General features: G+C 41.6%; 1 protein-coding gene across 3 annotated transcripts in view; it reads left to right on the top strand.

The window, feature by feature from the left end:
* The window catches only part of LOC100711295 (poly [ADP-ribose] polymerase 12), a 69,361-nt gene that overhangs the window by 5,925 nt on the left and 51,148 nt on the right, over positions 1-12,288 (top strand). For 2 of the 3 annotated variants that reach the window (XM_019346684.2, XM_019346683.2), the window contains exons 7-12: positions 1,899-2,019; positions 2,115-2,211; positions 2,694-2,766; positions 3,847-3,977; positions 5,973-6,124; positions 6,382-7,697. The exons of the other annotated variant lie outside the window; for it this stretch is intronic. In XM_019346684.2, coding sequence (XP_019202229.1) covers positions 1,899-2,019; positions 2,115-2,211; positions 2,694-2,766; positions 3,847-3,977; positions 5,973-6,124; positions 6,382-6,722 — 915 coding nt within the window. In that variant the 3' untranslated portion in view covers positions 6,723-7,697. Of the gene's footprint in view, positions 1-1,898; positions 2,020-2,114; positions 2,212-2,693; positions 2,767-3,846; positions 3,978-5,972; positions 6,125-6,381; positions 7,698-12,288 lie in introns of those variants that run through there. 3 annotated transcript variants of the gene reach the window in all.

Raw genomic sequence — 12,288 nt, 5'->3', positions numbered from 1 at the left:
TGGAAGAAAGCAGTCCTATACAGTATCTCACAAAAGTGAGTACACCCCTCACATTTTTCTAAATATTTTGTCATATCTTTTTTGGGACAACATTAAAGATATGACACATTGTGCCCAATTTGGACATTTTTCCTTCTTGGTGTCATGTGACTCATTAGTGTTACAAGGTCTCAGGTGCAAATAGGGAACATGCACAGGCACATCATGGCAAAGAATTCTCTGAGGATATGAAAAAAAGAATTGTTACATTGTTGCCATAAGGATGGCCTAGGCTATAAGAATATTGCCAACACCCTGAAACTGAGCTGCAGCACAGTGGCCAAGACCAAACAGCAGTTTAACAGGACAGGTTCCACTCAGAACAAACCTCGCCATGGTCGACCAAAGAAGTTGAGTGCACATACTCATGTCCAGTGGTTGTCTTTTGAAAATAGATGAATGAGTGCTGCCGGCATTGCTCCAGAGGTTGAAGGCATGTAGAGTCAGAAGGAAGCCTCTTCTAAAGATTATGCACAAGAATGCAGTTTGCTGAAGACAAACAGACTGAGGACATTATCTGTGGTCTGATGAGACCAAGACAAACTTATATGGTTCAGATGGTGTCAAGGGTGTGTGGTGGCATCCAGGTGAGGAGTACAAAGACAAGTGTGTCTTGCCTACAGTCAAGCATGGTGGTGGGATGCTGCATGACAGCTGCTGGCACTGAGGAGCTACAGTTAATTGAGGGAACCATGATTGCCAACATGCACTGTGACATACTGAAGCAGAGCATGATCCCCTCCCTTTGAAAACTGGGCCTCAGGACAGTATACCAACATGATAACAACTCCAAACACACCTCCAAAAAGACCAGTGCCTTGCTAAATAAACTGAGGGTAAAGGTACTTGACTGACCAAGCATGTGTCCAGACTTACACCCTATTGAGCATCTGTGGGGCATCCTCAAATGAAAGGTGGAGGAGTGAAAGGTTAGATGTGTCACTCTTGGTTCAATTGGGGAGGGGACCAGAGAAAACTACAGAGTCCGACATTGTTTTGGCAAAGTTACACACCGATTCAATATTGATTTTAGTGACCTCTGATTGACGTAACCGGGTGTCATTACTGCCAACGTGAATTATCATTTTACGCTTATCCTTGGCCAGCAGTTTTAAATTTCCCTCAGTGTCACCTGCTCTGGCCCCTGCAAGATAATTGACTATGGTTGCTGGTGTCTGTAGCTTCACATGTCTCAGAACAGAATGACCAATTACCAGAGTTTGATCCCCGACGGGTGTGTCGCCGAGTGGGGAAAAGACTCATTCATACAGAAAGGAACATGTTGGTGCTATGTCTGCATTTATAAATTAGATAGCAGTTATCTGCAAACGTTAGCTAATCTCTCTGTGAGTGATTAGAGTCAGTCCTTGCAGTCAGACTTGGACTGATTTGGACTTTCAGGGTGTTGACCTCGCCTCCAATCAGACAACCTGTGCAATCACCTTGCGCTCAAAAGTGTGCAACATCCTCAAGCTCTGGGCAAAAATGTATTCACTACAAGTTGTAGTTGGTCACAGAATATGAATAAATCAATCAATAAATCACCAGGCAGCCACCAATTTTTACTCCAGTCTTATTTTTACTTGTGTGATAAGCCACGGACTAATCCAGTTAGCGCTATCAAGCTAAGTGTGTCCAGTATTGGATGATCGTCAGTTGAATGTAAACATTATCTCAGCACGAGGGTCCATGAAACCAGCCCTCTTGTTCATAGCAATCATTGATACACTATGGTGTATCAATTTTTCCCTCATCCCTGTGGTTGGCAGTTGTCATTTTCTTATGAACTGTTCATTGTTCATATGCCAATGCAGGTTTCCTCCAAGGTTAAAAACATGTTTACTGTTCTCACTTTGCAGACTAGTGGACATAAAGCAGCAGACATCAACAGCGCAAAGCTGGAGGAGAAGTTTCTGGCCAATGATAAAGACGTGGTGGAGTTCACTGCTGGTTCACAGTCATATTCACTCAGTTTCCAAGGTAAACAAAGAATATGGAACCATGCTGACTTCTGTATGTTAAAATATAAAATCGGCTTGATAATTGTTGTGCAAGTTTAAACTTTTGCCCCTCAGACAAGATGCAGACAAACAAGCACTATGGCACCAAAAGACTTGTTCGTAGACGGCCACGGTTTGTCTCTGCTGCAGATGCCCTAAAAAAGAAAGTCAGGTATGTCATCCCCAAAACAGCTCCACCAGACTTCTTCACTTTTTCCTAAATTCATGAGATACTTGAACTCTCTTGTCATCTTTATTCCAGTTGGAAATGGGATTTGATTTTTACACCAAGATCTCTAGAGACCAGCATGTTGTCTTGAATCTAACATAATTTCTATTCAATACTGATCGGTAACCATGCCAAAGTACCGATATTGCCTTGGTCTTTAGAGTTAAGCAAAGCTCACTAATTAAAAACAAACAAATCAAAAAATACATTGCTGTTGTAAAGTACAGCTTCATAAAGCTTGACAAGAGCTGATGCCGGTAAACTTTAGTCCTGCAATTTGTCTCATTAAACATTTGCCTGATTGAAATGTCTGGATCCAGGAAAGTTGTAAAATTAATTTTAAACAAAAATAAAATTGGCCTTGTTTTTTCGACCTTTATAAAAATGACATCATTAAAGTAAATTTGAACTCTTTCTCTCTGCAGGTCTTCAGTTCAAACCTCCGCTTCAATACCAGAAACCTGGGACAACACACAGATCCCTCAAACAGGATACTCGGTATTGTAAAAACCATAAAATATAACTATTCTTTCTCCACTGTTTTAAGTCACACTCTTAAATTTTGATGTTTCCAAAATTAATTTTATTCTAATAATATTAAAAACAGAAGTAAGAAGTAAATTTACTGACAAATAGCATCTTCAACTCTGCCAACAGCATTTTGTCCTCATGTCTAAGCTTTTCATTGGACGGGACCAGGATCAGAAATTCGTTTATTAGAAGGACAGCTCATGTTAAAGTTAGAGTTAATGTTAGTAAAAGAACAGTTTCATACAAGGTTTTCTGCTTCTTCACGTTCGTTCACTTGATTGTTTTATTCCTGTTTTTTATGGAGGCTTTTTTTCTTGTGACAAATTCTTAAATAATTTGAAAATGAAGTGCTGCCGTCTCACCTGGCTAATCTGGTGTGAGAACAGTTTCTGTTGCAAATGGTGTAGGAGGAGACAGACAAAGGAAGAAAAAAAAACTATAATAAAGAATTTAGCTGATATGTGTCGCTTTAGAGCAGTAGCTCCAATTTTTAAAAAACATTAGGTAACAATTCATTCAAAGTAAACAAGCTAAAACATACAACTTAGCATTGCTAGGCATTTCTTTCTTTTTTGTAAACAAAAATACTTTAGTATTTTTGAATAGGCTAAAAAAGTATATTACATTAGGGCAGCCTGATTATTCTTTAATTATTATTTAGAAACACATGAGCTGATTGCTGTTAAGCATTGGGACGGCAATTTGTCCCTATTCAATTCAATTAAATTTAGTTTTATTTTATTTATATAGCACAAAAAAGTCGCCTCAAGGCATTTTATATATTAAGTTAAAATGTTGCAATAACACAGAGAAAACCTCAACAACCAGACGACCCCCTATGAGCAAACACTTTGGCAACAGTGGGAAGGAAAAACTTCTTTTTAACAGGAACAAACCTCCAGCAGAAGCAGGCTCAGGGAGGGGCGGGGCCATCTGCCATGAGCAACTGGGGTTGAGAGGAAAAGCAGAGAGCAGAGCACTTGTTATTTTTCATTGTCATTGTGAATAAAAAATATTTAATGTTCCTGTTTTGCTTTTTTCGTACAGCGAATCCCGCTCCAGCCCAGCTCAGAAGAATTTAAGGAGGTTGCAGCTCTTTTCTATAAAACCATGAAAGACTGTGATAATGTCAACATTGAGAGGATTCAGAACAAAGCTCTGTGGGAAGCCTTTCAGTTGTACGTATTTCATTTAATGTGCACCCATCTGTCACTTTAAGTATAAAGTTACTGTACCACTGCTTCCAGCTAAAGTCAGGTGATGGTTGTAAGAGATAAGATAAGATAAGATAAGATAAGATAAAACTTTATTAATCCCTCGGGTGGGTTCCTCTGGGAAATTCGGTTTCCAAAAACCTGATACCTGTAACTGATATGACTGAGGTTTTTATTAAAGTGTTTGTAGTATTACCAGTTGTCAGTTCGCTGAAGTTTGCAGGCATTCATTTATGCTCCGCTCTCTTAAAGCCCCACATTTCATTCAGGATTCATTCAGAGATGGCCTCACATTTGACCAGTGATGGGAATAATGGTGTTATAAGTAACGGCGTTACTTTTTTCAGTAACAAGTAATCTAACTAATTACTATTTCTATCGTTACAACACCGTTACTAAAATGCAGTGGGGTCGCGTTACTATTTTTCAACAAACAGACGGTTGAAGCTGTGCTCAGCTTACCGCACCTTATATATGTTGCACGGAAGTAGCTGTAAGTAATCTGGACGCTACAGCTTTAAGCAGCTGCGCGCTCCCGCGGATGGCAATCACTTTCTGGCCGACGATCACTTTGTGGCACAACACCTGGAGCTAAGGGGGCAAAACAATCACATGAGTGTTGCTGTTTGGCTGAGGAAGAATAAAGTAGTCGTGGTAAGCCAATCACATGACCATTCAAGATGGCAAAGCAACAAGGTGATATATACCAGTTTTAAATTGTGTTGAGAGGCCACGTAAAACCAGAGTCATGATAAACAATATATACGGAGTTTTTTCCTGAATAGTTTCGTCATGTTTACTGTCTAAGGACAGCGCTAGCGAGCACTCTCTGCTTATGACCTTATGTCAGGCCTGCAGGTATCAGGCTGTGATGTTCTCCTTTATAGTGGACAGTGTGTGTGGCCTCTTATTGAATGCAGAACAGCTGATTGTTATGTAAATAGCTTGAAATGGTTATTAAAAAAAGGGTAAAAGGTAAATGGCTGCAAATAACTTTGTTGTTTGCAAAACTTGTGCACAGGATTTTAAAATTGACAATTTATATTTGCATTTAAAGTTATGAAATATGATTCAATAAAAATGTTTGTGGTTGTTACAGTAAAAAATATCACTTTTTCTACTCGGATTTTATGTTTTTTGTCTGATTTCAGATCAGTTGTGCTAATACAGTATGTCAAAATGAAAACATAACAGTAAATTCAGACACGTGAGGTTGTGCTGAAAAGGATGATACCAAACAAGGCAAAGTAAATAGTTTTTAAAGGTGAAATGTAGACGGAAAATTGAAAGTAATCAAAAACAGCCAATAATACTTAAAAATTAAACTTTTTTTTAAAGTAACGCAATAGTTACTTTTCCTGGTAATTAATTACTTTTAGAATCTTGTAAGTCAGTTACTAACTCAGTTACTTTTTTGAAGAAGTAATTAGTAACTATAATTAATTACTTTTTCAAAGTAACTTGCCCAACACTGCATTAGACTGTAGAATACTTTGGTATACAGAGGAGTTCATGGTTGACTCAGTGACTCCAAGGTGCCCAGGTCCTGTTGATGTGTAAAAAAACCCAAATCGTCGCGCCTCCACCACCGAGCTTGAAAGCTGGTATGAGGTGTTTGTGCACTGTGGCCAGACATCTTTGCTTTGATGTCATCTTTCTGAAGGACATTATCCCAGAAATGTTGTGGTTTGTTCAGATGCAATTTTGCAAACCTGAGCTGAACATTTAAGCTGTATTTTCAGAACCAGAAGCTCCATCTGTTGTTTATACAGCATTTAGCTGCATTTAGCATTCAATGTTATCCTGGTTTCCGCTTGTGGCTACAGAGACTATTGCTGCAGATGTTTGTAGCATATATACTGTAGATGTGTAGATGTATATAGTATATTTATTCACTTTATATTCCCACACTGTACATGTACCGGTTAGAGTTAGTTTTTTCCTGTCTCCTATTTCAAGGCAGAAAAAACAAATGAAGAGCAAAAAAAGAGATGGAAAGGTGACGGAGAAAAAGCTTTTTCATGGCACTGACTCCAGATTTGTAGACACCATCTGTCACCACAACTTTGACTGGAGAATCTGTGGAACTCATGGAACAGCTTATGGCAAAGGTGAGTTAAAACTGTTATTGAATATTCAAATTATGTTTTCATAAAAAATACATTTAAAATCAAAAATTCCAAACATTCTTATTTCAACCTTGCAGTCTTTTTTGTGACACCCTTGGGTGCTGGGAAGTGACACTTAAAGAAAAAAAACCAAAGTCTTTGTTTGTCTCTGTTTATCACTGAAGAAAATAATCCTTAGCCCTTTGTCTTTTCCCACAAATAAATTTTTGATAATTGTATCTTTTGGTGTGTAAACACAGGTAGTTACTTTGCCCGTGATGCCAGTTACTCCCACAACTACACCGGTGACACTGACGTCAGAGCCATGTTCATCTCACGGGTGCTGGTGGGAGACTTCACCAAAGGGTCCTCTGATTATCGCCGACCTCCTTCCAAGGATGGAGGGGGCATAAACTTCTATGACAGCTGTGTGAATGATGTAATGGACCCCTCCATATATGTGGTGTTTGAGAAGCAGCAGATCTACCCCGAGTACCTGATACAGTACAAGACCACAAACCTACTTAATGTGTACATTAGGAATGCAGCAACTATGGCAGGATTTAATCAAAGTACTAATAATTCTTGTGTCATTGTTTAACAAAAGTGGTGTAAAAGGGGGTATGCAGTGTTTTGAAATGGAAATTTTCTTTTGAAGGAGCTTAATAGAGTTTGTGCTGAATAATTTAATCATATGCGAACACATACCTGAAAGCAAAAAAGCACAAAGAGATTCATAAGTAGAGATAAATATAAAAAAGAAGCAGTAGATATTAATGACAGATATGTTCACAATAGAAAAAAACTCTTACTTACTTACAGATGATTAGAAAATGTGAATTGTGAGCTGGTCTGTAGTTAATGTAGATTAACAGTTTATGATTAATTAGCTTCTCAGTCAGATGATATTAAAGCATTTTAGGTTTAATTCAAATGATGGGGAAACCTTGATGAAAATGCTGAATGATCAAGTCAAATTAAGCTTTAGAAATGTTAAATGATTTATATTTTACATTTTCCTGTTGCACTTGATAATTTCTATTTTTGTTTTTGTTGTTTTGATGCTGAAATTTTGACCAAATGTAAAATGATTTTCTACAAATTGCCAGCATTTCCACTCACTTTGTATTTATGAGCATATTGAAGATGCACAAAAAAACACGTTGGCACGATCCCATTTGCTGAGGTGTTGTTTATAGAAAATACTCCAACTTTTAAACAGAATAATAAAAAAACAGCAGGAGTGAGTTAACCTTATCAGAAGAAACACCTAAGTGCTTTCCTCGTGAAACAAGTGCTTTCCTCATGATTATTTGGAGGTTTTATAATGTCAGCCACATTTAGTGCTTATTATACAAACGAATCATAAAATGTCAATTAATGATAGACCAGATTAGAGTCACAAATTCTCGTAATGACTTGGCCGAGATACATGATGGACTATGTGTTGGTGCCTGATGGCAGCGACAGCAAGCAGGGACCAACTTTTGAGAGCATGAATAGAAACAAACAGCAGCTCTGTGTTTGGAAAAACCTAAACAAAGAGAAAAATATTAAAAGGGAAGCAGAAAGTCGATGCTGTGGTGGCTCTTAATGTCTTGACTTAACTTTAAGATCGTCCCATTGTGCAGTAAAGAGCACACACCACTGCTCTTGGAGTCACGAAAACATGAAGGTTGCGTTAAAACTTGATAACTGATATAGCATTACACTACTTTCAACTCAGACAAAATCCATTGCTCTACTTTCAAGCACTTTGCAACCTGTCCTCTAATTTGGTCATTTCTTTTGGATGCATTTCTCTTGCTTGCATATATTCATTTTGTTGTATGTACTCCTTTTGTCCATCCATCCATCTTCATCCGCTTTATCCAAGGCCGGGTCGCTGGGGCAGTAGCCTAAGCAGGGAAGCCCAGACCTCCCTCTCCCCAGCCACCTCCTCCAGCTTATCCGGGGGAACACCAAGGCGCTCCCAGGCCAGCCGAGAGATATAATCTCTCCAGCGTGTCCTGGGTCTGCCCCGGGGCCTCCTCCTGGTGGGACATGCCCGGAACACCTCACCCAGGAGGCGCCCAGGAGGCATCCTTGTCAGATGCCCGAACCACCTCAACTGGCTCCTTTCGATGTGGAGGAGCAGCGGCTCTATTCTGAGCCCCTCCCGGATGGCTGAACTTCTCACCCTATCTCTAAGGGAGAGGCCAGCCACCCTTCGGAGGAAGCTCATTTCTGCCGCTTGTATCCGCGATCTCGTTCTTTCGGTCACTACCCACAGCTCGTGGCCATAGGTGAGGGTAGGGACGTAGATCGACCAGTAAATTGAGAGCTTCGCTTTTACACTTAGCTCCCTCTTCACCACAACGGACCGGTGCAGCGTCCGCATCACTGCAGCCGCATCACCAATCCGTCTGTCGATCTCCGGCTCCCTTCTCCCATCACTCGCGAACAAGACCCCGAGATACTTAAACTCCTCCACTTGGGGCAGGGAGGAGAAATATGAAAAAAAAATTCTCTTTTTCATATTTCTAGAGAGCTTTGTAGTCTTCCACAGAAGTCACATCCAGCTTATGCTTGGATAAGCTGGATGTGTCATTTATCCTTTTGTCTGTCATTTATTCTTGCTGTCCTACCATTTCTATTCTTATTTCATCTACAGTTGATATGGAGAACCCACAATTTGTTTTGTACATGCACAATGAAAATAAAAGGCTATTCTACTCTAAAAAAGAGGCATGTCTAATTGGCATCATTTAGTTATCAACTATGATGATAACTTCAAATGAATTCAGCTATGTTGCAACTGCAAGCAACAAAGTTGCAAAACAAATAACAGTCCTGGGAACTGTTGGCTAACACATGGAGGTCTGTACAACTTTTTAAGAATCATCAATGACCCACTGCCAAAGTGATCACGCTGGATGATGTTTCAGGAAGGATGTTTGCAGCAATGGCTCCAGACTCAAGTCATGTGTGCTCAGTGTGAGAAAGTGGTGACAGCAGTGAACTCCTTTCTGTGCTCAAACAGTGCGTGGTAGTGAATCTCAGTTCCTCCTCCAAGTGTCCTCCCATGCTCGTGATTCTCCTCCGTCCCCATTCCTAGTCACACACAGAACAGGTACTGTCCGCGAATACTACCAGGCTTAGTGCAATACTCCAGCGCTGTCTGTCTGAGAACATCCCGGGATGGGCCCTTAAAGCATGTGCCAATGAGCTGGCGGAGGTTTTTACCTCCATCTTCAACCTCTCCCTCAGCCAGAACACTGTCCCCACATGCTTCAAGACCACAACCATCATCCCTCTCCCCAAGAAAAGCCCAGCCACCTGCCTGAATGACTATAGACCAGTTGCACTCACTCCAATCATTGCAAAGTGCTTTGAGAGAGTGGTGCTGGCCTACATCCAGAGCAACATCACAGACACTCTGGACCCCCTGCAGTGTGCCTACTGGCCCAACAGGTCCACGTCAGACACCATCACTGCTGCCCTTCACTATTCACTCTCCCACCGGGAAAACAAAGACTCAGGGTACTTTTTGTTGATTACAGCTCCACCTTCAATACTAGCTGTGTCCCAAAACGTAGGCTGCATCCTCCGGAGGCTGCATTTGAAGGCCGATTACGTCACAGCCAGGCAACGAAGGCTGTCCCAATTCGTCGACTCCTTCAAATGCGGCCGACAAATGCATCCTTCATTTCCCCGAATTTGAAGGATGGGTCGGATGTGTCCTTCGTGGCCCACCATATCCCAGAATTCATAGCGCGGCCCAGCCAATTTCAGTTTCCAACAATGGCGGCCGCTACTAAGTTTTAATATTACTCTTATTAATCTTTCCGAGTCACAAAATAAACTTTTAACATATTTTCAGGCGAGAAAGTAGCTGTGTAAACTTCTAATATCTGCTTGGTTAATCAAGACATCACATATTTGCAAAAGTGCGCCGACGTTTTCGGAGACGTCTGTTACCCACCCGCTCGATAGCAAGCCGGGGGGTTCAATGGTCACTCCAGCCGGTTGCAGCAGCGGACTCCCGGCTTCATCGTTTTCAGACCCCCGCTCTTTCAGGTTAAACATGATATATAAGTCACTTGGATAACTTAAAAATGTAATTGTTTGGCGTTTTTCGGTGTTTTATTTGTTCCGGAGTAAATCGGTTTGGCTGAGATCAAAGTTATTAGATTATTAGATTAAATAAAACTTTATTAATCCCTCGGGTGGGTTCCTCCGGGATTTTCACACAGCTGAATAAACGTCAAACAGAAAACTGATTAAACAGAAGTGTGAGACGGTCGAGAATTTACGCCAGTGTCCTGTTATATTTAGATAGCAAGGAGCAGACGGCTGCGTTTATTAAACTCCACCGAGACGGCGGTGACGCAAATCTGAAGGCTAGACCGTCCCATTTCACAGCCTCGCACTTCCGGCCTTCTCGGTCTTCAAGGGACCCGGCCCACGTAGACCGCGAAGGCCAGGTCCTCCGAAGGATGCAGCCGACGTTTTGGGACACAGCTACTGTCATCCCACACAAACTCACTCACAAGCTGGCAACGCTCGGCCTGCAGCCCACCCTATGTGACTGGCTACAGGACTTTTTGACTGGCAGGCCAGTCCGTCAGGATCGGCAACAGGACTTCAGCCAGCATTATTACAAACACTGGCGTTCCACAAGGTTGCGTCCTCAGTCCCATCCTCTACACCCTGTACACCCAAGACTGTCACCTCCAACAAAGATAACATCATTTTGAAGTTCGCGGACGACACTGCAGTGATCGGTCGCATCACTGGAGGGGACGAAGCGGCTTACAGGAGAGAGGTGGCCAGTCTGGTGTCATGGTGTGAGGACAACAACCTCACCCTCAACACTGACAAGACAAAGGAGATGATAGTGGACACGAGGAAGAAGAGGAGGCCTCACCCACCGCTGTCTGTCCGTGGCCTTGAAGTGGAGAGGGTGAGCAGCTTTAGGTACCTGGGCGTCTACATCACTGAGGACCTCACCAGGACACTGAACACCACACAGCTGGTCAAGAAGGCTCAGCAGCAGCTGTATTTCCCGAGGAGGCTGAGGAAATTTGGTATGTCGGCCAAGATCCTCAGCAGGTTCCACAGCTGCATTGTGGAGAGCACACTGACCAGCTGCATCACTGCATGGTAGGGCAGCACTACTGCTATGGACCGCAGAGAGTGATAACAACCGCAGAGAAGATCATCAGAACTCTGCTGCCCTCTCTGCAGAGCATCTAGTATCACAGAGTCCAGAGGAGAGCTGCCTCCATCCTCAAAGACCCCACACACCCCCAACACACTTCTGCCCTCGGGGTGGAGCTTCAGAAGTGTGAAATCCAGAACGTCCAGACTCAACAACTCCTTCTTCCCCACTGCCATCAGACTCTTGAACTGCTGACCTATTTTTGTTTGCACATCAGGTCATCCTGCATATTAAGCCAGCACATTAAGCTATAGCTCCTTTGTACACATCTCTGTTTCATGCCTCCATATTTTGTCTCCTTTTCTGTTTTCATTTATTTATTTGTACTATTTGTATTTTATATGTTCTATTCTATTGTATATATTAATCAGCATCTGTGGGTGGACAGCAAAGAAAGAATATCATTGCACAGAGAAATGCCTTTTTCTCTTGTGACACATGACAATAAACACTTTGAATCTTGATACATTTCCACACAAACAGAAACAAACTTCACCAAACAAAGCAAATTCCATTAAAATTCAATCACAAAAATGTTTGTGCACACATATGATTATGGACAGAGGTCCACCCTACCAACCACCCTCAGAACTCCGTGCATGCACACACTAACGCAGATACCTTTGCACAAAAACAGAAACAAACTCCACCAAACAAAGCAAATTCCAAGAAATCAAAACACAGAAATGTTTGCACACACATATGATTATCCGCAGAGGTCCACTCTACCAACCAACCTCAGAACTCCACGCATGCACACATGAATGCACATACATGTGCAAACATACAGAGTTACCCTCTATAATAAACAATAAGGAACCAAATACTAAGTTATTAAAACACAGAAATGTTTGCACACACATGCCTGTGGGCAGAAGTCCACCAAACCAACCAACCTCAGATTTCCACCCATGCACACACGAATGCATATACATCTACAAACATACAGAGTTACGGTCTATCA

Source organism: Oreochromis niloticus, linkage group LG17 (assembly GCF_001858045.2).
Source record: "Oreochromis niloticus isolate F11D_XX linkage group LG17, O_niloticus_UMD_NMBU, whole genome shotgun sequence".
NCBI lineage: Eukaryota > Metazoa > Chordata > Actinopteri > Cichliformes > Cichlidae > Oreochromis > Oreochromis niloticus.
This window is presented reverse-complemented; position numbering and strand designations above follow the sequence as displayed.